At 38.0% G+C, this 24,306-nt stretch overlaps 2 protein-coding genes across 4 annotated transcripts in view; one reads left to right on the top strand and one right to left on the bottom strand.

Annotated features, from left to right (window-relative positions):
* The window catches only part of LOC132165971 (uncharacterized), a 42,804-nt gene extending 26,467 nt beyond the window's left edge, over nucleotides 1-16,337 (top strand). For both annotated transcript variants that reach the window (XM_059576693.1, XM_059576692.1), the window contains 17 exons: nucleotides 1,823-2,470; nucleotides 3,231-3,630; nucleotides 3,763-3,890; nucleotides 4,143-4,313; nucleotides 5,124-5,324; nucleotides 5,435-5,995; nucleotides 6,097-6,156; nucleotides 6,246-6,574; nucleotides 6,752-7,184; nucleotides 9,790-10,257; nucleotides 10,855-10,971; nucleotides 11,063-11,184; nucleotides 11,267-11,999; nucleotides 12,220-12,474; nucleotides 13,079-13,261; nucleotides 13,853-14,194; nucleotides 15,071-16,337. In XM_059576693.1, the coding sequence (XP_059432676.1) occupies nucleotides 1,823-2,470; nucleotides 3,231-3,630; nucleotides 3,763-3,890; nucleotides 4,143-4,313; nucleotides 5,124-5,324; nucleotides 5,435-5,995; nucleotides 6,097-6,156; nucleotides 6,246-6,574; nucleotides 6,752-7,184; nucleotides 9,790-10,257; nucleotides 10,855-10,971; nucleotides 11,063-11,184; nucleotides 11,267-11,999; nucleotides 12,220-12,474; nucleotides 13,079-13,261; nucleotides 13,853-14,194; nucleotides 15,071-15,820 (5,901 nt within the window). In that variant the 3' untranslated portion in view covers nucleotides 15,821-16,337. The remainder of the gene's footprint in view (nucleotides 1-1,822; nucleotides 2,471-3,230; nucleotides 3,631-3,762; nucleotides 3,891-4,142; nucleotides 4,314-5,123; nucleotides 5,325-5,434; nucleotides 5,996-6,096; nucleotides 6,157-6,245; nucleotides 6,575-6,751; nucleotides 7,185-9,789; nucleotides 10,258-10,854; nucleotides 10,972-11,062; nucleotides 11,185-11,266; nucleotides 12,000-12,219; nucleotides 12,475-13,078; nucleotides 13,262-13,852; nucleotides 14,195-15,070) is intronic.
* Nucleotides 16,338-17,708: 1,371 nt separating this feature from the next.
* Nucleotides 17,709-24,306, bottom strand: part of LOC132165692 (S-adenosylmethionine carrier 1, chloroplastic/mitochondrial) — a 30,827-nt gene continuing 24,229 nt past the window's right edge. For both annotated transcript variants that reach the window (XM_059576352.1, XM_059576353.1), the window contains 4 exons: nucleotides 21,897-21,948; nucleotides 18,910-18,971; nucleotides 18,332-18,412; nucleotides 17,709-18,039 (listed from right to left, as the gene is read on the bottom strand). In XM_059576352.1, the coding sequence (XP_059432335.1) occupies nucleotides 17,908-18,039; nucleotides 18,332-18,412; nucleotides 18,910-18,971; nucleotides 21,897-21,948 (327 nt within the window). In that variant the 3' untranslated portion in view covers nucleotides 17,709-17,907. The remainder of the gene's footprint in view (nucleotides 18,040-18,331; nucleotides 18,413-18,909; nucleotides 18,972-21,896; nucleotides 21,949-24,306) is intronic.

The following is a 24,306-nucleotide window of genomic DNA, read 5'->3' as shown; positions in this document are numbered from 1 at the left end:
AGAGGTTTTTGTGGACTGTCAAGAGGAGCCGCTAGTAGAGCTAGTCTCTCGACTCTTAGACGCCTCTAAGGTGGCAAAGCTTTATTTCCATGATGTTGTCAAGTTATCTGGTGTTCTTAAGACCATAGTGTCTGATAGGGACGTTAGGTCTGAGATTTTTTGGGAAGCCATATGGCACATGGTTAGTACGAAGTTGAAATTCTACACTACCTACCATCCCCAAACAGATGGCCAGACTGAAGTGGTTAATCAAAGTTTTGGAAACCTTCTGCAATGTCTGGTGGTCAACAACAACATGAATTTGAATTTTAATCTCTCGAGAGTCCATTCCAAATACACTAGCTTCATCAATAGGTCGATAGTCGTGAGTCCAGTTGAAACTGTGCATTGTTTGAAGCCTAAGAAACCTTTAGATCTCCTTCCGATGTCTCCATATGCTAGGGTTTCTGAGTTAGCCCGAAGCATTTGCCCAACATGTTCATGACTTGCATAATGAGATCAATAAGCAAATTCAAGCAAGTATTGCTCAATATAAACTTCAAGCTGATTCACAAAGGCGTGTCACATTGCATTTAGCATAGGAGATTATGCCATGGTCCATATTAGACCTGAACGGTTTCCAACTGGATTCATTTGAAAACTGCAAGCTCGTAGTGTTAGGCCTTTCAAATTGTTGTACCGGGTCAGACCAAATGTGTATGTCATTGACATCCTGCCCGACCATGGTATTAGCTCTACATTTAATGGAGATGATCTAGTTTCTTACACAGTCCACACCGTTCTCTTAAATGACCCTTTCGAGGAACCTCCTCTTGTCCCCAATATCAATCTTAAATCTGACCCCATGCAACCACTTTTTCCACCAGCACATAAAGAAGATATTGATCCTATTTTGGATGAGCATGTTGTTTTTGCTAGGGATGGAGGAGTTTAGCTTTTCCGAATTTGTTGGAGGGGCCCAACCAGACTCAGGTTGTCCATGGATCCCAGGGACACATTGCAGCAGCTTGATCCTAACCTGTTGGAGTACTACCAGAGCTGCTAGGAGCCACGCTCGACAGGGTCAAGGTTTTCCCACCCTAGTAGAGTTGGTGCGAACATCAGATACAAGCTGCTGATCACACTTGTATGAACACTGACGTCGGAGAACGACCCAACCTATGACTTTGTGGCTGGGTGATTGAGAGCTGGAGATGTTATTATGGGCACTTTTGTTATTTTGCATTTTATTTGTTTTCTTTATTTACTTTCAGTCTGGTTATGTTAACTTTTGGGCTTTATGTTATTTTAGTGGGCTGTCAACCCAAGTGTCACTGGGGTAGGGTTAAGGTTTAATCCCTAGTCTATTTTAGCGTATTTTTGTACTGTCTGTTAGTAGCTTTTGATGAATAAAATAATGAATGTCTGTATCTTCTTGTCTTCTTGCTCTTCTCCTTGACTTTCTTCTCTCTCTTCTTTTTTCCTCTCTCCCGTTCTTTCTTTTCTCTTTTATTGGCTTCTAGTTTCTGTTGATTGTGCTGCATCATAATTATTCCGACTCTTAAAAAGAGTGAAAATACTATAGACTCACAATGAGATCTAAATTGGTTTTGTTGAGTTATTGCAATTATAAATTAAGATTTAGTTGAACTTGACATTCAACTTGTTTGGCAATATATGCAAGAAGGGTTTCCTAACTCATCTATTAATCTCTTTTAAAGCTGAAAACTTTCTCGCATCTTTAGTTTTCTTTTCAAGTTACTCAAAATCACCCATTGCTTATGTTATATCATACAAGGTTTAGTCGCTTGGACTATGGACTTACATATCTCTTTCTACACAGATACTACTGGATCAATCTTTTCTTATGGGTGTTAATGTATTATGGGAATCTCAACTTGAGTACCATGTATGCCGTAATGACTGGGAAGAAGTCTCTAAACTCTTGGACCTTGTTCCTACATCTATTTTATCAGATGGAAACCTCCAAGTCAGTTTAGACAGTTTGCAGCCTGCTTCAACTGTTGGGTACAATAGGGAGCCTGCTGATTATGGCAATTACTTATGTTCTCTTGAAGAACTGGATGCCGTGTGCATGGACATCCCGGACGTCAAAATTTTCAGGTTTTCGGCCAATATAATGTGCTCCATCTGGTTAAGGTTGCTTATGGAGGAGAAGCTTGCAAGGAAGTTCATTTTTATGAAGGAATACTGGGAAGGCACAGCAGAGATAGTATCTCTTTTGGCCCGTTCAGGCTTCATCACTATTGGATACAAACATCCTTTTGAGGATGATCACATCAAGAGTTCATCAGATCTAAAATTCTCAGATAGTGGTGGACCATCTCATGTTGACACTGTGAAAGCTTTGCATAAATTATTTGTACATCACTGTGCTCAAAACAACTTGCCAAATCTTCTGGACCTTTATCTTGACCATCACAAGCTGGTTCTAGATAATGAGTCACTTATTTCATTACAGGATGCTGCAGTAAGTTTCTACAAATCCAGTGAGTGTACTGTTCTTCATGTGGGGTCTTCTTTAATAGTTTTATCCTTGATCACTCTTTTTTTTAAAAAAAACCTATGTAGTTTGTTGGCTGTTTTTATACTTGTTTGTGCCTTATGGTTCAGTTGATTGCTTCTATATTGCTGGTTGTATTTTGAATCCATTTTAACTTTATATTATAAAAGGTATGTGCAAGCAATAGTAGCTACATTGCAATAACAAATGCGAGGTTGTACTTGAATCCAGTTTACCTTTTTATCATGAAAACTATGTACAAGTGATAGCAGCTACATTTAGTGACAAAATACAATTAAACTCTCTCTCTCTCTCTAAGTTTATGTCATAAATACTGGTTGGATTCCTAAAGTGATGAATCTGACATAGTGGTCCGAGGATATCAATAATGGATTTTAAAATGCTTCAGTGTTTTGATGTTTCAGCAACATCCTTTTTTTTATCATTTTAATCTAAAGATATTGAAGAGTCTTAAAGAAATTCAGAAAACAAACAGCAAATTTTATCTAATAATTCCAAGGAGTTGCTGCATTTAAAACTTTTCCTCTCCTGTTCACTTGACTGCTTGATTTATTGTAATTTCTTCATATATCATGTGTGGGCTATCATACCTAGAGCTCTCTGATCCTATCACATTCTTTTTGAAAGTTTTATATGGTGTGGCTCGTAAATGCCTTGGAATAATGTGTATGGGCTTACATGTGTTCAATACAATTCATCTGTACAGGGAGATTGTCAGTGGGCAAGATGGTTGCTCTTATCAAGAGTTAGGGGGCGTGAATATGATGCCTCACTTTCTAATGCTCGTTCCATAATGTCACGTAATTTAGTTCCTGGAAGTAGTCTCAGTGTTCTAGAGATAGACGAAATAATTCATACTGTTGATGACATAGCTGAAGGAGGGGGGGAGATGGCAGCTCTAGCAACCCTAATGTATGCCCCAGCACCAATTCAAAGTTGTCTGAGTTCTGGTAGTGTAAACCGGTACAGTAGCTCCTCTGCCCAATGCACCTTGGAGAATCTTAGACCGACCCTTCAGCGGTTCCCTACATTGTGGCGTACGCTTGTAGCTGCATGTTTTGGACAAGATGCAGCTTGCAACGTTGTGGGCCTCAAAGCAAAAACTGGTTATTCTTTTGCTTTTACTTTCTTTTGGTTCTCTCTTTCGTGGACACATAGCACACTATTCTTATGAAATTTCTAGTTTCTTGTATATAATCATTTGCATTGTCTCTTAAATTTGCAATTTGGCTATTCAGCTTTATCTGACTATCTAAAATGGCGTGAGAACATCTTCTTCTCTGCTGGACGTGATACTTCACTTCTACAAATGCTGCCATGCTGGTTTCCTAAGGCTGTGAGAAGATTGATTCAGCTTTATGTCCAGGTCTCTTTTATCTGCTTCATTTGTCACTGAACTTCTCTGATGTGTTTGCCTTTTCTCTCCCTTCTATCTTCTCTCTCTCTCTCTCTCTCTCTCTCACTTTCTAGTCAAGTACAAATATAGGATATTAGATGTCTTTCTAAACTATGATTTGAGACCGAATTTCCCTAGAGATATTGCTAGGCATTTTACTATGATATTCCTGTTTTTTACATGGTTGAATTATCATATCATGTAATTTGCATGATATTTCAGGGTCCTCTTGGATGGCAATCACTTTCAGGTCTGCCTATAGGAGAATCTCTGCTAGATAGAGACACTGATTTTTTCATAAATGCTGATGAAAATGCTGAGATCAGTGCAATCTCCTGGGAAGCAACCATCCAAAAGCACATTGAAGAGGAGCTCTATGATTCTTCACTTAGGGTTTGTGCTTCTTTTTTCTCTTTAGGTAGTTAGTTTATGTTTCCACTATTTTACATTAAGGAAGACTACTTAAACGATGCACCTAAAGAAATGAAGTGAAAAAAAAAAAAGAAAAAAAAAAAGAAAAGAAGATATTAGATCAGTTCTTAAGATGGTTCGCCTTACCTTGTAACGTCCTGTTAGAGGAGCAAATTTGGAAATGCAATTTGGCATGTACCCTAATTGCAAATGGATTTCTCGTATCATGATATTCTATCTGTGTACTTAAGGGGAGTAGGTGAAGTATTAATTTAAAAAGGCTGAATCACACTTTGTGCCCTCAAACGAAACAAGTATACTTCTTGTGTACTAAAGTTGCGCCCCTTTGCTTTTAATGAATTTGCATTACTTATTAAAAAAAATTTAAAAAAAATAAAAAACTATTCAAGGTTGTTGTTTTCCTGGATTTGTAGTGAATGGTTCATTAATGATTTTGCAAAGTTGTATGAGAAGGAGACTTGACAAAAAAACAGGGGCCTTTTCTGCAATAACCCAAAAACAAAGTGGTTCCTGTGTAAGTGAAGCTGGGGGGAAGAAGGTGATACATTTTTGTCAGAACATGTTTCCTGCCACTGAGTGGTAGTAGTTTTTGATAAGTTATTAAAGATGCCAAGGAGGCACACCCAAGTAATATCATACTAGAACTGGTAGAAATTAAAGTATGGTTTTAGTTACTTTTGAGCTCCTTACTGGCTATTTGTATGTTGCTGGAATGACCTCTATGGTTTTCAGTGTAGCTGCCTCTCATGTCAGTGGTTTTATTGACTTCAGGAAACTGGACTTGGACTTGAGCATCACTTGCATCGTGGGCGTGCACTGGCAGCTTTCAACCATCTTCTTGCTGCTAGAGTTCAAAAATTGAAATCAGAAGGGCAAGTTGGCGCTTCAGTACAAGGACAAAGTAATGTTCAATCAGATGTGCAAACATTTCTTGCACCTTTAACACAAAGTGAAGAGTCTCTTCTTGCATCTGTAAGTCTTAATTTTCTTGTCATTTACATTTATACTTGAAATGAATGAGAATACTTTTGTTTGACTTATTCAGATGGAACCTAAAACTCCCAACTCACTTCTCTTTTCAGGTCATGCCCCTTGCTGTTATGCATTTTGAGGATTCTGTGTTGGTGGCGTCATGTGCTTTTCTCCTGGAGCTTTGTGGTTTATCTGCCAGCATGCTTGGCATAGACATTGCTGCCTTGAGACGGATATCTTCCTTTTACAAGTCCTCGGAAATCAATGAGAATCTTAGACAACGTTCACCGAAGGGTTCTGCATTCCATGCAGTATCTCATGAAAGTGATTTAGCGGAGTCTCTTGCTCGAGCTCTGGCCGATGACTATCTGCACCAGGATGGTGTTACCATTACTAAGCCAAAGGGAATTCCAAATTCATTTACTAGCAAACGTCCTTCACGAGCTCTCATGCTTGTCCTACAGCATTTGGAAAAGGCTAGTCTGCCAATGATGGTTGATGGAAATACATGTGGGTCTTGGCTATTAAGTGGCATTGGTAATGGAATTGAGTTAAGATCTCAACAGAAAGCTGCAAGCCAGCATTGGAATTTAGTTACAGTTTTTTGTCGGATGCATCAGCTACCCTTGAGCACGAAATACCTTGCTGTATTAGCAAGAGACAATGACTGGGTATGTCTCTTTTTATTTTTTATTGTTATTTTTAATATTTCTAGATTATGAATTAACTCTTCTTCAACTTTGAATCTTATGTTTCCGTTTTCATATGTAAGGTTGGATTTTTATCTGAAGCCCAGGTTGGAGGATACCCTTATGACACTGTTGTTCAAGTTGTAAGTACTTACTTTCATTTTATAAATATTGCAAATATTTCAAGTTAAAACAGTGCCATTTATATCCCCTTACGAAATATGTGTTTCAGGCATCAAAGGAGTTTGGTGATCCACGTCTCAGAATTCATATATTAACAGTTTTGAGAGGCATGCAGTCAAGGAAAAAAACTAGCCCTTCATCATATTCAGATACTACAGACAAAGGGGGTGAAACTTTCTTTTCAGATGACAACATATGTATCCCAGTTGAACTCTTTAGAATTTTAGCCGAGTGTGAGAAGCAGAAAAATCCTGGAGAGGCCCTTTTGATGAAAGCAAGGGACTTGTCCTGGTCTATTCTGGCCATGATTGCATCTTGCTTTCCTGATGTTTCTCCATTATCCTGCTTAACTGTTTGGCTGGAAATTACTGCTGCAAGGTTACTGTCAAATATTTCCAGATTACTCAGCTTCCTAGAATATATTTCATCTTTGTATCTGAGATTTTGTCCTAGTAAAGTTATACCCCATAATGTGTGCGTTTAAGTCCACAGATTCCCAAATCATCTATGCATACTTCCAAGGTTAAGATCTGATTGCAGCTATGTTCTGTACAGGGAAACATCGTCCATTAAGGTGAATGATATTGCGTCTCAGATTGCAGATCATGTTGGAGCAGCCGTGGAAGCCATTAATTCTCTGCCAGCAGGTGATAGAGCCCTTACATTTCATTACAACCGGTGCAATCCAAAACGCAGGCGGCTTGTGGAGGCCAAATCAGTTGATCCGGTGGCTGCCCCAACATCAGATCTTTCAAGTACTTCTATGAGTGCAACAATATTTGTTGCCCAAGGCATTATTGCTGAAGAGGAAAGAAAAGTGCAACTTGGTCAACATATCAAAGTTTCAGGTGATTTTGATGAAGGGCCTGTTTCTCTTTCCAAGATGGTTGCAGTGCTATGCGAACAACACTTGTTCCTGCCCTTGCTAAGGGCGTTTGAAATGTTCCTTCCATCATGTTCACTGCTACCTTTCATCCGTGCTCTTCAGGTTTGTGAGAAAGCTTAAAACCCAGCTTTTTCATTCATCTATTGGTTCTTTTGGTTGGATAGAACTACTCTCTCTTTATTATGATCTTGAATGTGTCAGATGCAATGTTGATCATCTTCCCAGCAGAAGCAGAGTCCCAAAATGTTTTGATATTTTTTCAACTTATCACCTCTTTTTGAAATATGCTACTCCATGAGCCCTGTAGCAAAGGAGTACTAGCTCAAATGAGGCACTTCTTTCATTGGAAGTGTAGAAAAGATATGATCCTAATCATTTTTCACCTACTGCTTTCCAGCAGCTACAGATAATTAAAGTCAGGTGCCTTACCCCTCGAAGGCACCTCTTTTTTGTTACATGTGCATCCTCTTCTTATTCTTCTTAGAGGCATAGGTTCTATTCCAGTCATTGCTATTTAGTGTGGATCATGCTCAAATGAAGCACTTTTTTTTTTTTTTTTAAATAAGTAATTCAATCATATTAAAGCACTAAGGGGTGCAACCGAAATATACAAGGAGTATACAAGAGAAACACCCACTAGGGAAATGATGAGGAACACAAATCCAGAAATTCTACAAAGTTAGCAAAGCAAAAGCCATTGATAGAACCATCCGCCCATAGATAGTTTTGAGCAATATTTGTGTTCTCTCCAAATCCACCACATCACGCAGCCATCCTCCAAGGCTCTAAATTATGGTGAATACCAAACTAGCCACTCAAACTAGTGAATAACTCCACCACCTGATTGTACATTAACCACCCTACCCCGAAAAGATGGAGAACTAAAACCCACAATTCTCTTGCAACTCCACAATGGAGAAAAAGATAATCAATGGATTCTCCACTATTCTTGCACAAGCAACACCAGTTCATCACTATTACGTGCCTATTTCTTACATTATCCTAGATCAAAATTCTCCCTAAAGCTGCTGTCTAGACAAAGAAAGACACTCTTATAAGTGCCTTATTTTTCAATATGCTCTTCCAAGGGAAAGAAATACTAGTAAAGGGATTAAGCGCATGATAAAAAGATTTGATTTTGAAAGTTTGCCTTTTAGAGGGGATCCAACAGGTCTTATCCTCGCCGCCTCTATTTAACCTGATAAAGTATAAGAGATGGAAGAAAGAGGTGATCATCTCTATCTCCCAATCATGCATGGATCTGATGAAAGGTTATATTTCACAGATAGGTGTCATTCGCAACCAACAAATGGTTTGCCTCTAAGGCCTCCTTCAAATAGGCAATATCATACAATGTTGGGAAAGCTTCCTTCAGGGTCCGATCTCCACACCATACATCATGCCAAAACTGAATCTTAAGCTCATCTCCCACCTCATATCTCACAAATTTGGAAAAATCCCCCCATCCCCTCCTAATGTTTTGCCACACCCCCATCCCATAGGACCCATACACTGCATTGGAGCACCACCCTCCCCACACGCTCTCATATTTAGCTTCCTCCACCAATCTCCGTAAAGCCTCCCTCTCCATGCCATAACTCCAAATCCATATACCCAGGAGAGTTCAGTTAAACAGAATTAGGTTCTTATCCCCCAAACCTCCTGAGGACATTAGAGTACAAATCTTGGACCAACTAACTAAATGAAATTTAAACTCATCACCTACTCCGCCCCATAGGAAATCCCGTTGAATTTTCTCGATATGATTAGCAACACCAACTAGGATGGGGAAAGGGACAGAAAATAGGTAGACAAATTGGAGAGAGTGCTTTTAATGAGAGTAATCCTACAACCTTTTGACAGATAAAGCTGCTTCCAACCCACCAAACGACGTTCTATCTTTTCAATTATGTCATCCCAAATAGATTTTGCCTTAAACAGAGCTCCCAACGGCAGGCCCAGGTGCCTTACCCCTCCCAAGGCACCTCTGTTTGGTTGCACGTGCATCATCAACTTATCATACTTCTTAGAGGCAGGAGATAGGTTCTATTCCAGTCATCGCTTTTTAGTCTGGATTACTAAGATCAGTGTCCAATGGGAGACTAAATATCGACCTCCACATGCATTATTATAGGGGGAATTTACCTAAGAGTAATGCTAGAAGTCACTCTTATGTTACTCCAAGAATGATGGGGCTTCTGAAACCACCTTTAGCCTTGTGATTGATTATTATTAAATTTTGATCAAATGGTGATTTTGAAAGCCACCTTCAAGAGTGACTTCTAAAATTACACTTTACCTTAGAGTGCAATAAGTAGATAGATTTTAACTAAGTAAGCAAAAATATTAAATTGTAGTTGCTTTTTGCTAGTAACCCACAATGTATATTAGCATTTACTTAACTGTGAATTACTACTGAGGGAAGACTAGGAATGCTATGTTTTTTGGTATGAACAGGACCCCCCGCGGGGGGGAAGGGGGTGGGGGGCTTCAATTATCTATCATATGTTTTGTGGAATGCCCCACATTGACCAATCTTTTAATTTATCATTAAAGTGGTATTAGCATGTGTCAGGTGAGTCTTTTTGAACAAAATGTCTATATTGACTTGTTTAAACTATACATTTTTTGACAGTTTTTCGTTTGATATTCAATATGAGTTTAGCAGGATCATTTCATATAGGAATTGATCCTTTTTTCTCCCTAGGCATTTTCACAAATGCGCCTTTCTGAAGCTTCAGCACATTTGGGTTCTTTTTCTTCCCGAATTAAGGAAGAACCTGCATATCTACTGGCAAATATAGGAAGAGAAGGGCAGGTTGGGACTTCGTGGATTAGCTCCACCTCCATAAAAGCTGCCGATGCTGTGCTTTCAACTTGTCCATCTCCTTATGAGAAAAGATGCTTACTACAACTTCTTGCTTCTACTGACTTTGGTGACGGGGGATGTGCGGCAACATACTATCGACGACTTTATTGGAAAATTAATTTAGCAGAGCCTTCATTACGCAAAGATGATGGTCTACACCTTGGGACTGAGACTTTAGATGATGCTTCACTTTTAACAGCACTAGAAGAGAATGGGCATTGGGAGCAAGCACGCAACTGGGCCAAGCAGTTGGAGGCCAGTGGGGGATCTTGGAAATCTTCTGTTCATCATGTTACTGAAACCCAGGTACTATTTACAATTACATTCCTGCCTGCTTGGGTTGTAAAGCATGCTTTCCGCCTTGTTTAACTTTTTGGATTTTGTTTATCTTCCCTGATTTGGGGAAGGATCTCTTATTTAGGAGCTTAAAAGTTTTCAGTAATTTCCCATTCACATCTTAAGTACTATATGATACCTGTTATTCTACAAGAGTCCCCCTGCTATCTCAATTTGTCTTCATCTTGTTATTTTGTAGTATGATGTTTGTGGTGCTGTGATTTGTATTCTGAGGTACAGCAACCAAGTGACGTGTTACAACATGGACATAGGGTGTGGTATTTGGAAACTCCTGATAATTTAGACATTGGGGCACAAGAATGCATGTCTGTCTGTGTGCTTTTTATCTTAAGCAAATATGTTTGCATCTTTTTTTTTTCCGGTGTTGTTTGTATCTTTTGTTTGTGGGTGTGTGTTTGTTCAAAGAACAGTAATATTAAAGGAATTATGAAAATAAATTATTTCATATAAGGTTGTTGAGAAAATCTTAGCATTCTCACATTTGTGCACCTTTATATATAGTGGTCATATTTGATCATCTCCAGCTATATCTCTCTTCAATTTTAGGCTGAATCTATGGTAGCCGAATGGAAGGAGTTTCTTTGGGATGTCCCAGAAGAGAGAATTGCATTATGGGGCCACTGCCAGACGCTGTTCATTAGATATTCCTTCCCTGCTTTACAGGTAGCTTTGCTAGTGCCAGTCTTTGACCAAAGCTGTTTTTCTGGTGACTTGCATATTTGTTGACATGATCCTGCTGTCATATGGCTTGTAGGCTGGATTATTTTTCCTTAAACATGCAGAAGCTGTGGAGAAAGATCTCCCTGCGAGGGAGCTTCATGAATTATTGTTGCTTTCTCTACAATGGTTGAGCGGGATGATAACCATGTCCAATCCGTATGTTATTTATCCAGATTTACTTGCTGCTTCAAATCTTGATTTTACATAATCTTTTCTGACCTCTGATAAATTTTATCAGAGTCTATCCATTGCATCATCTGCGGGAAATTGAGACTAAAGTATGGCTCTTGGCTGTAGAATCAGAAGCTCAGGTGAAGAGTGAAGGAGAATTTAATTTAACCAGTTCCACTTGGGACTCTGTTAAAATTAGCTCCAGTATTATTGACCGGACTGCGAGTATGATAACTAAAATGGACAATCATATGAATACAATGAAGAATAGAACTCTAGAGAAAAATGATGCAAGGGAAAATAACCTGACACATCACAAGAACCAAGTATCGGATGCCAGCTTTCCAACCACAGCAGGGGGAAGTACAAAGACAAAACGGAGGGCCAAAGGCTATATGCCACTAAGAAGGCCATTAACAGACTCGCTGGATAAAAACATTGATCCTGACGATGGATTTGGTCCTCTTAAATTTGGCAATGATTTGCCGTTGCAAGAAGAGAACATTAAAATGGAAATGTCCTTTTCGAGGTGGGAGGAAAGGGTTGGACCTGCAGAGCTGGAGAAAGCAGTTCTTTCTTTATTGGAGTTTGGACAAATAACAGCTGCCAAGCAACTCCAACATAAGCTGTCTCCGGCACAAGTACCTTCTGAATTTGTACTTGTGGATGCTGCTTTAAAGCTTGCTGCTATGTCAACTCCTAGTAGTGAAGCATCCATATCAATGCTTGATGAGGAAGTGCGTTCTGTTATTAAGTCATATAATATTCCTACTGACCAGCATAAGGTCAACACGCTGCAGGTTATTGTCCAAATTTCTGTGTTTGTGTCTGTTTCCTGTTTTCATTGTGTCATTTCCTTCTTTGAGATTTTGTTGTGCATACTTTGTGTATGCTAGGTTGCCTTGGTGATGGGCTACATGTTGTTTGTTCCCCCTTTTCCCCTAATGGTCATCTATTGTGTTCGTTTCTCAATGTCTGCAAGATCATCATATTAATCCAGTATTAAATATGCAAATATAGGTTTTGGAGAGTTTGGCAACCATTTTAACTGAAGGTAGTGGACATGGACTGTGTAAGAGAATAATAGCAGTTCTGAAAGCTGCGAATGTCTTGGGGCTTTTATTTTCAGAGGCATTTGATAAGCAACCAATTGAATTACTACAGCTTCTTTCTCTTAAAGCACAAGAGTCATTTGAGGAGGCAAATCTCCTAGTGCAAACTCATTCTATGCCAGCCACGAGTATTGCCCAGATTCTCGCAGAATCATTTCTGAAGGTTTGGACACTTTTCTCTGTGAATTTCATTTACATTGGCATGTTGCTGCTCAAAGAAATATTCTAGGTTCTTGGTATTGCTCTAGTGGTGGGTAAAAGTCATAAATTTAGGTGGACAAATGAGTGAGAACATGCCTACTAGGCCTTTATTTATTTTTTTATTTTTTTTATATATAGGTAATCAAGAAATTTTATAGAAAACATAGGCGCCCCTAAGCTTACAGGAAGTATATAAAAGGGACGCCAAAAAAAAAACAAAGAAAAGCAAGAAAACCCCAAACACCAAACATCCCAACAGAAACCAGCCCACAAACCCTAAACAAGATTACATCACAGCAATGCCTTTATTTTAGATGGGATGTTATGGTCAATCCCTCAATTTTCTGGGTATGCTCTATGTTGGCTACTCTGGCTGGGCGAGAAATTGGTTGGTATATTCCAAGGTCCATTTTTTAACTTTATTTAAACAATATCTGTCCAAGCTTTATTTTCCCCAGGTGAATGTGGTCACAAAATAATTTCTCTAAGTTTTTTGAGGCTGGAGGAGAGGAGCTGTTAGTTGACATTTAGAATTGCTGATATTGCATTATCTATACATTCTCCAGGGCCTATTGGCTGCACATCGTGGGGGATATATGGATGCTCAAAAGGAGGAAGGGCCTGCCCCCTTGCTGTGGAGATTTTCAGACTTCCTGAAGTGGGCAGAGCTCTGTCCTTCCGAACCAGAAATTGGCCATGCATTGATGCGTTTGGTGATTACTGGACAAGAGATACCGCATGCTTGCGAGGTATTATTATTATAATGACACATTGATATTATTATCCTTTGTGCCAAATATGATTAAAGTCTATGTACATTAATAACAAACTAAATTAGATAGGTTTGTGGAAATATTATGACAAGAATGATGATAAGTATTATATGTTGTTATCATCATCATTATCACTGTTATTGCTGTTTCTGTTATTATCATCATCACCATGAATATTAACTTCATATTCTTGAAAACAATTCATTTAGCGTGTCCTATGTAGTAATCAGTCTTTGTTAAGCATTTTTGGTTTATTGATTCTGCACCAGGCATCATTATTATCATCATAACTTTGACTGTTCATGATGTATTTCTGTAAGCTCACTAGTGTTATAACCAGCAACGTAATAACTCTAGGTAAAATGGCATCTTATCCACTTGCAACAACAGAGTGGAGGATGAAGTTGTGGGTTTAAGACCCAACGGGTGTGTAACTCACCTATACAAGTGTTATAACCAGCAAGATTGAACACTAAGTTAAAAAGGATTAAAAAGGAGGAAAAAAAATACGGAAAAACTTTATTATTTATATTTCCTCTTTTGCCCTTTGGGGAACCGTGTTTTCAGGTTGAGCTTCTTATCCTGTCTCACCACTTCTACAAGTTGTCAGCTTGCCTTGATGGAGTTGATGTTCTTGTAGCCCTTGCTGCAACCAGGGTTGAAGCTTATGTCTCCGAGGGTGATTTTTCGTGTTTGGCTCGCCTGATAACTGGAGTTGGAAACTTCCATGCCCTCAATTTCATTCTTGGAATTCTTATAGAAAATGGTCAACTGGATCTTCTTCTTCAGAAATATTCAGCTGCTGCAGATACAAACACGGGCACAGCTGAGGCTGTCAGGGGATTTCGAATGGCTGTTTTGACATCATTGAAGCAGTTTAACCCCAATGACCTTGATGCGCTTGCGATGGTATGCATATGCATTCATGATTTCACTACACACCCTATGAATGATTTTGTTTGTCAAAGCTTGTAAAGAAGTTGTACACTTAATTATCTTGTTTATTGAGATACGGGAGCAGCTTTTGGTAAGTACTACTCGGATTTGGCACAGACATGCATCTATCCTGGTTATCAAGTAAGATTACCAGCCAGATGGATGGATGGATGGATGGATAGAGGGAGGGAGGGTCTATAATTACAACCAACCTCAACATAGTCCTTACAGGATCAATTTTTCTGATTTGGTCCTAATATGTTTTAGTGCTGCAGTTCTATCAATCTATCATGGTGTTTACATGTTTAAGCAAAAGTTGATTACGTGACTTTTTTTGTGTCAAAGTGGATGGTCAGAACTTGATGTGACATGATGGTTAGACTGAATATGAAAAATGGGTTTCCCATGTGCATGTTTTCGGAGGGGACTTGGCACACATGCATGTTATGTGCTGCACATCCCCATTAACCACCATGCCATGTTAGTTTCTGAGAGTCAACTTTGACACATTTCAGGACACATGTTCAACTTCCATTCAAATACACTAAATCTTGTGATGGATGGGATTTCATTGAACCAAAATAAATTGAAACAATTAGTACATTTAGGACCAAAGTGAAATTGATTGCAGTGGTAGGGACTAAGATAGTTGGTAGGCGTACATTTTCGAGGTTGATTTTCTTCTCGAAAATGTTAAACCAAAGTTGAACATGTGGTATATTTCTAACCTCTAGGACAGCTTGAATAATGGGTTAATAAAAAAGGAAACTTAATGGTGTCTGTTTGTCAAATTTCATAAAGCAAAGTTCTCCAGTAATATGTCATCATTTCCTTTATTCCTTTTCACAGGTCTACAATCATTTTGATATGAAGCATGAAACAGCTGCTCTTTTAGAGTCAAGGGCACAGCAGTCTTCTGGGCAGTGGCTCCACCGTTATGACAGGGATCAGAATGAGGATCTGTTAGATTCCATGCGCTATTACATTGAAGCTGCTGAAGTTCATTCTTCGATTGACGCTGGCAACAAAACACGCAAAGCTTGTGCTCAGGCTTCCCTTGTGTCCCTCCAAATTCGAATGCCAGATCTCCAGTGGCTTGATCTAAATGAAACCAATGCCAGACGAGCCCTAGTCGAGCAGTCCCGTTTTCAAGAGGCCCTAATTGTCGCTGAAGCATATGGTCTTAACCAGCCAAGCGAGTGGGCTTTGGTTCTCTGGAATCAAATGCTCAAACCAGAACTATTGGAAGAGTTCATAGCCGAATTTGTGGCTGTGCTTCCTCTACAGTCCTCGATGCTTGGTGATCTTGCAAGATTTTATCGGGCAGAGGTTGCAGCCAGAGGAGACCAGTCCCAATTCTCAGTTTGGCTAACTGGAGGAGGATTGCCTGCCGAATGGGCTAAATATTTGTGGAGATCCTTTAGATGCTTGTTGAAGAGAACTAGGGATTTGAGGTTGCGGTTGCAGTTGGCCACTGTGGCAACTGGATTTGGCGATGTGATTGATGCATGCATGAAGGCATTGGACAAGGTCCCCGACAATGCGGGGCCGCTTGTTCTGAGGAAAGGCCATGGCGGGGCTTACCTCCCACTAATGTGAATCAAATGTCAATGGCAACAAGTTTGATTACAATTTTCATCTTGTGATGGTGATAACAAAATGGCGGCAACTTTAATGTCCCTCGCTATCTCTTTTGGTGAACTAGGGGCAGGATTCTTAATTTGAGGAATGGTGGTATGGAAAAGACAATCCAAAAAGAAAAAGAAAAAGAAAAAAGGAAATTGAAGAAGGTTATATGAAGATTGGGGATAGTTATAGAGATTAGTTTTAAATTCTTTTTCAGGTTCATTGGACCAGTCAGAAGCAGAGAGCAGTGAAGAAAATATGTAGGTTAGATCAGTTAGTCAATGCTAGCAAAGTCTTTGTAAAATCATATATTGTTTTTGGCCCTGTTCTTTTCTTTCTTTTTCTTTTTTTCTTTCATTTTTTGATTGGTAATTTGAGGCCAGTTGTATATCCTGAATGATTATCGACAAACAAGTGCTTCAATTTTGTGAGAAATGTATAATTTGTTCATATTCTTTTTCAATGTAAAGCTCTCGTGCTCTTTCTTTTCTTCTTTGGGAATTTTTTTTTTTTTTTTTTAAGATCTTCTTTGGGATTTGTTTTCTTCATTTTATGAGAAAAAATCAAATTTAGTCTCTAGGTTTTACACGATTTCAATTTAATCCCTTAGGTTCTTAAATTTGAACAATTAGATCTTATAGCTTTAAATAAGACTTTCCATCAATCTACCACTCGATTAATTAACGATGTCATGTCATGCACCATCAGTATGTTCCATGTTTCATGTTTCTAAATTTGCTCTGTTGGTAAAATGATTCTACATTCCCCTTCCCCTTATTTTGACTTCTCCCAAATGGAATAAGCATCTTTTTAAAATTACTTTCTTCTTCTTTTTTTTCTCACAAAAGTCAACATTTTTTTATCACATCAATAGCTTCTTTTTTCTTTTTTTTTTGTTTTTTTTTTTTTCTAATTACATCAATAGCTTCTTTCTTTTTCTTTTTTTTTTAATCTAATTACATCAATAGCTTCTTATTACTGCTCAAACAAAACATTTACAACAAAAATAAAATTACAACTTATTTCATTAAAAAGTTGAAATTGCACTCCAATATTTATTTAATTATAAAAAAATTAAATAAAATAGCTCTATTAACTTATTATAATTCATTTTGATCCCTCCATGAAATATCCTTGGTGAAATAAAAATCAAATTTAATTTAGTTTTTCTTATTAGATGCTAACATGAACACTTACGTGCCAAATGAGAGATGTGACAAACCGTTAACTATGATAGACTGATAGTAAAGTAACATAGTGACATTCCCCTTTCCCTTTCCCTACTTTGAATTAAAATAAAAAATTAAAAAATGGTGACAAAGTAACCTATTTGAATTCTAGACAAAAACTAAAGACCTTATTTTTAAAATTAAAAGCTCAAAAACTAAATCAAAATCAAATAAAAACTTAAGCATTCAATATGATTTCTTTTTTTCAAAAAGAATAATAATAATTAATTAATTAATGAACGCTCATAGTAGCTCATAGATGGTGCTTCTCATAACATTCTCAGATTTTCTTTTAGGCTAAATATGTAGTAGAACTGTTAGGGCAAGCCATAGCCCACAAAGTGATAAATTTCAGAATAGGCCGGGAAGGTGCAATAGGCCATACTCATCCCATGCTTTAATGCTCATATAGTTCTTTATAAGAAACTAATGGATCTTTGGATTATTCCATAACTAATTCAACATTTTTCATAAGCTTAAACTTTTAAGAGAAATATAAAATCTTAATGGTATCAAAACATTAGTATTAAGTTTAAATTCTAACTATATTCTATCTCCCATTATAAAGTGGAGAAAAAAAAAAAAAAAAAAAGCACATATGATGGCTTACTCATCAAGTGAGAATTTTAGAATGATGATTAAAGTGACGAAATTCACCGTTTCTATAAGTTTAAGCTTATGCTTAACAATGATGACAAGTATAACTAAATATGATTATCATGCTTTCAACATCTCACATTCTAAAGAATGTAAAATAAACAAAATTGAAGACAATCCAAGTTAAATCTAGGGACAGAGGGCTACAAAGTATAAAAAAATTAATTAAAAAAATTAATCATCTTTTGTATTCGGCTGTTGAGGAAGTGTAGGACGCCTCTGAGCAAGGGACCGCTTCGTGCTCTCAAGGACACCAAAAAAGATTGAACCGCCTATCCCTATCCACAGTACTCTGGGCCCAATGCCCTGCAATATAAGCAGCGGAAATTTTCTAGCTTCAATGTGCCATAGTTTTCGTATTTAGATCTTCTCCAGTTCATTTCTCTTTAGTTTAAATGAACTGGAAAGGAGCCGGTTCTAACAAAAAGGGCAGAATTGTCCAACAAAAAATAAAATTACAATTCTAACCCTCCTTTTGTTGGAACCGGCTCCTCTCATCCAAATCCTGGTTTATCAAGTTAGGTTATCACATACTCAAAGCAATAGCCTTTATAACCATGAATTCGTACGATTGGAAAAGATTGTGGGAAATTCATACCTTCAATAGAGCAGGAGGTCCCTCTTCCCTAACGATAGTTTGAACACAATCAAGGATTCCTTTGTACTGATTTGCAGATCCCTTAGAAAGAACAAAAGAAACCATATAATAGCTTCACATCTTCCTTTTTTTTTTTTTTTTTTTTATAAGTAATAATATAATAGCTTCATATCTAATATTAAATATACATGCAAATAACCGAATGCATGCAATACGTCAAACATATATATGCATTGAATGTATGCGCATATATAAATATAACAGAGTTTTCCTCCAAGCTGTGTTAGAATAATTTTCTTCAACCTAATCTACAAAAGTAACATGCGTCCGAACATGTCAAAAACATATTTTTTTTAATAACAGGGACAAAGTTGGAATAAATTCTATTAAAAACTCATGTGCACCTTACATATTATTAAAAAAATGGACACATGTCACTTTTATAGACTAAGTTGAAGAAAATTTCTTCAACCCAGTTTGGAAGAAAACTTTGTCCATATAAAAATATATATATAAAGTTTTTTTTTTTAAAAAAAAAAAACATATAAGAAGAATGAGAGGAAGCAGATTGGTCATACCTGAACCATCAACCTTGTCTTAATCACATCAAGGGGAGTAGTTATAGCCCCAGTTAGTGCACCTGCCAAAAAATTGATTTTCAATGTGAGGGAAGCACAACACAAACCAGCAGGGCAACAGATATCCATGTGTGAAAAAGCATGAAATGAAAGGGGTGAATTTGAATCAGGGAAAAAATTTCAGAACAATGATCTTTCACAAAATAAATAAATTATTTTATCTTGAACACGACCTACATTTCATGTTGGATCAGGATCATTCTCAATCCTTCCTCTTGCCTTCATATTAATCCTGATGAATCTCACACTTTTATGCAGTTTGCTGCCATCATCACTATGCACATGGTCTGAATTAGGCCATTTAGATCAACCTCCCTTGAATCCATCAATTTGGCAACCACGACCAAAAATATCCATAGAGAGCACATGGAAGCTTGGAACTCATACCAAAGCTTGCCTAAAGCTAAAGCTCTAGACCCCACGACATGCCAATACACTCAAAATAAACTTTGATGTGGCAGTCCAGAATTCATTTTCAATGATCGCTGCCATTTGTCGAGATTTGCTAGGCAATACCCTATATGCTTGGACAGCAAAAACTATGGGTAAAAAGACAGTTACAGTTAGTGGTTACTGATTAAAACCGCTAACCGTAACCGCCTAGGTGGTTAGTAAAATCCACTAACTGCCGGTTAGCAGTTAATAACCTTAATAAACCTTAACCGCTTTTTTTTAAAAAAAAAATTATAAAAACAAAAACAACCCAAAACAATGTCGTTTCTATGGTAATACGATAATATCCTACTACATACAACATCATTTCTAGATTTTTATACAATTTTATATATATTTAAACACAAAAACGATGTCGTTTCATGTATATATATAGCAAAAACCACCAGCCTTCTCACCCCTAGCAAAAACCACTCTTGATGACCCAACAATAGGGGAAGCTACCCTTATGGCTGTCAAAGAATCTCTAGACTTGGTTCTTCTTTTTTTTTTTGATAAATAAGTATTTCATAAAAAACGCAGAGGGGCACAACCCTAGTACATAGGAAGTATACAAAGACCACCCCTTTAAAGATAAAAAGAACACAAATCCACAAATTGATGCATAGTAGAAACATAATCTCTAGACTTAGTTCTTGATAAGATCATTGGGGAGGGCAACTCCTTGGTGGTCATTCATGCAATCCTCAACCACAATCAAGCTTGTGATCAGAAGATAGATCCAATCATTAGAGACATCCACCACATCTAGGGCAAATTTCCTTCCTGGACTGCACGCGAAATTCACCGTAGCAGAAATGTCTTCGCACATAATTTAGAAAGGACCGTTTCCAACATCATCACTAGAAGATTCCCATTAATCCTCCCTGGATCCTAACTCCGATTAGTGACCTGAAACCCCCATAATATCCTCCCTCTTCTCCCCTTTAGTTGTAGTTGCCCCAATGCCAACACATTTTTGCAGACTGAAAAATGGGGAAGTACTAGCTACTTGAATCTGTTTTGTGTTTCTTCATTTTGACTAAGTTGATCCCACCAGAGTGGCCACTTAGCGACTCTTTTTTTTTTTTTTTAAAGTAAAGAGTCAACTTTACATTTCTTTGGGCTATCTCGCACATAAAATATGTCCTCAAATGTTGACCCCACCAGAAAATACCTCACCTTTATATCACATCAAAACACTTTTTCAAACCAAAAACAAAAAACACTTATCCGACTCTCTTTTTTTTTTTGAAGTAAAGAGTCAACTTTACATTTGTTTGAGCTATCTCCCACATAAAATATGTCCTCAAATGTTGACCCCACCAGAAAATACCTCACATTTATATCACATCAAAACACTTTTTCAAACCAAAAACAGAAAACACTTATCCGAATACACTAACAAACAAACCCTAGGTTATTTTCTTATTTCGTCATTGCCACATGATACTAATCTAGTCTTACTAGACATACATGACTTAGGAGCATTTCAGTCTCACACAAAAAGTAGACTTTTATTATCTTCTACACAGCATTCAAGAGAAAGAACAGGTCCCCATTAACAATTCCTTACAAATATAGGATATTGAGTACCACAATTCCTTACAAAATAAGACGCCTACCCACTGTTAATGTTGAAATTTTGAAACAAAGTCTTTTCAAGAAAACCCAAATCTACCATATCATGTTCAATTGATGGCAACAATTTTCTTACACAACCAAATTGTGAAAGACGGCTTTTTGCCTTCGTGTGAAAAAACAAAACCCAAGGGAACATTTGATTTCATCGGATATCTAACCACGCACTCCTTGAAACTTTCATGGTAGACATTGCATTACTCAATTCATGGAGGATACAAATCCTATGCTCCTAATTTCATGGATCTTGAAATACCTATGTCATCAAAAAGATGCCATTTCTTGAAAGCACCAACACCAGACTGCAGTAGTAAATTTTTGCACTCTCTAGTGCATGCATGTTGATCAAACATTTCAACCACGGCTGTCTTTTCTATCTCATCAAGTGTTTATGATACTATGCAATAGAACTAACCCCGAGTAGAAGGTATGTTCTTCGGACTTCTCTAGTACTAAATCAAGAATTATGTTCAGTCATTTAAGTGTCATGCAGATCAGAAACATATATCAGCAGGTTGGAATATCAATGTGCTTTTTTTCTGACAAGGTATCCAGGGCCTTTGGAGTACCCAAAAACTGTTGGGGCCGCATTTTTCTTTGGGGGTGTTGTTGGGGTATGAGATAGTAGAATTTGTTTGACCAAATCTAAAACTAAGTCTCATCTGAAAGACCAAATTTCATGAGATACACTAACAGTGAATGGAATTTCCCATCTCAGAATAGGTAGAAATGAAAAGCTTCAATATAACTGCCTAATGCTAGTAAAATGTAAAGTTGTTAATCTCCAAAGCATCATGACAATGATTAATTTTAAATGAAAGCATCACGAAATCATGGTATGAATGTCTTCTTACCAGCAAAAGCACCAATGATGGCATTTTCAGGATCGTTTAGATCTCTCCGTGCCTGGCAAAAATGAGAACAGGTCAAAATTATCAACCATGCTACAAAAATAAATAAATAGAAGCAAAACAGCATGTACACCAGTAGGGCTTACTATGCCATCACATTCACTGCTCTTTTGTTAGTCAATAATTGATCATATCTATTCACTTAATCACATATTCCTTCAATAATCAAACTCATTCTGCAGGTGTAGGTTCTAGCTCCAGTTGGGCTGATGGCAACCTGAATGCCTTGCCGGTGGGTTCAGAATTTGCTTGTGTTCAACCGAGCTCTTCTAGGGAAGTGGTTTCGACGATTTGTTCACTAGAGAGAGACCTTATGCAGGATGGTAGTAGATTCTAAATATGGCAATGCATGGTGTAGGTGGTGTTCAAATGAGATCCATGGGTCGTATGGGGTAAGGCTTTGAAAAAATATCATAAGGGGTTGGGGAGAGCTTTCTAGCCATACTCGATTTGAAGTAGGTGTTGACTCCAAAATTCAATTCTGGCATGATGTATGGTGTGGGGATCAAGCCCTTGAGATAGCTTTTCCAAACTAGTTTAGCATTGCTCGTTTTAAGGAAGAAGCAATGGCAGACCATTTGAAGCTTTCTAGTGCCTCTCATCATTGAAATACTAACTTTCTCAAAGCAACTTGCAATTAGGAAGTGGATCTCTTTACCACGTTCTTCACTTTGTTGTTTCCATTAGAGTGAGACAGGGTAGTAAAGACAAACTTTGTTGGGTTCCTTCCAGAAGAGGATTGTTTGATGTTTGAAGGAACTCTCAATGATACTACAATGTTCTTGTTCCCAATGATAGTACTCATTCCCTTGAAGGAGTATTTGGCATAATAAGGTTCCCTTGAAAGTGGCTTTCTTCACTAATCGACAGTTAGAAAAGATCTTTACCATGGGCAATCTAAGGAAGCAACATGTCATTGTTGTTGAGTGGTGTTGCATGTGTAAAAAGAATGGAGAGTCGATGTAAATCATCTTCTACTTCACCATGAGATTGCTGGTGCCCCATGAAGCTTCAGCAGTCTAGGGCTGGCTTGGGTTACGCCTAGTCCGGTGGTAGATCTCTTTGCTTGTTAGAGAGCGCTAGCTGGTAAGTTTCAGATTGATGTTGTTTGGAAGATGATACCACCCTGCCTTATGTGGTGTCTTTGGAGGAAGAGAAACAATCGGAGCTTTGAAGACCATGAGAGGACATTATTGGATTTAAAGGCTTTATTCCTTGAGAGTCTCTTTCATTGGGTTGCTGCCTTAGATTTTAATATTTCGAGCTACCATGTTCTTTTAGATATTTTTTCTACTTCTAGTTAGGTGTCTCTCTTGTATATTTCTTGCGTACTTGGGTTGCGATATAAAAAATAAAAAAAATAATAAAATAATAAAAAATAAAAACAACTTAAGATAAAATACATTCATACACTTGTAGCTATGCTTAGGATAAAGAAAGAGAAAGACTAAGGAGCTGAAAACTTTAAACAATTTAGAGAGAGAAAGAGAGAGTATATGTCTAGTAATTCTCACCTCAAAGTATAAAATCAAATAAACCTAAACAAATAGGATTCTGGCCTCGGCATTGAATAACACATGCAAACACATAATATTAAAGCAAAATAAGCTTAGTACTTATATGTCTGTGTATGTGTCTCTCTCTTCTCTCTCTTCTCTCTCTTCCAACCTCGCCTGAGAATAGGCACGTAGGTGGCGCGTGGTTACTGGTTGGGGGTCTAGTTTTTTGCTGGTGATCTAGGGAGCGGTATGGCTACTTCGAGAAAGTGGATTGTGGAGTCCAAAACTTTCGAATTTCTGATTAAGAGTGGGGTTTCAGGGGTGAGAATATTCGAAAGAGGCAATAGGAAACAAAAAACCATCTTCTTGCACGAGGATGAGGTGGTGTGGTTGGCACGAATTATTGAGGACCTGGTGGCAGTGGATTCTTCAGAGGTTTTTTGGGACCAATCTAGAGCGAGGTATCCACGGATAATTGCACAGAAATGTGCTAACAGACATGGGAGGTTCCTGACAATTGAAGAATTTGATGGGAGGCATAGGAGTGGCTCGGTCTTTATACCAGAAGGTCGTCATGGTCAAGGATGGAAACGTCTCATTACGGAGGTGCACTTCGCCAAGCTTTCCTTGTGTGAGTCTAGGGAGGTTAGGGAAGTCATTATGAAAAATGAGGTAGGGGGGAGAAGGAGGAGCTACGCGGAAGTTATGGGGTCATCGCTGCAGAGGACAGAGGACTGCTTCGATACTTTCACTGAGCCAATTGCCAGGGTCCCAAGGTGGTTGAAGGAGGTTTCTATAGGGAAGAATAAGCAAGACCAGCTTTCGGATACACAGGAGGAGGGTCTGCATGAGTC

The sequence above is a fragment of the Corylus avellana genome, chromosome ca11 (genome assembly GCF_901000735.1).
Source record: "Corylus avellana chromosome ca11, CavTom2PMs-1.0".
NCBI classification, from domain to species: Eukaryota; Viridiplantae; Streptophyta; class Magnoliopsida; order Fagales; family Betulaceae; genus Corylus; species Corylus avellana.
This window is presented reverse-complemented; position numbering and strand designations above follow the sequence as displayed.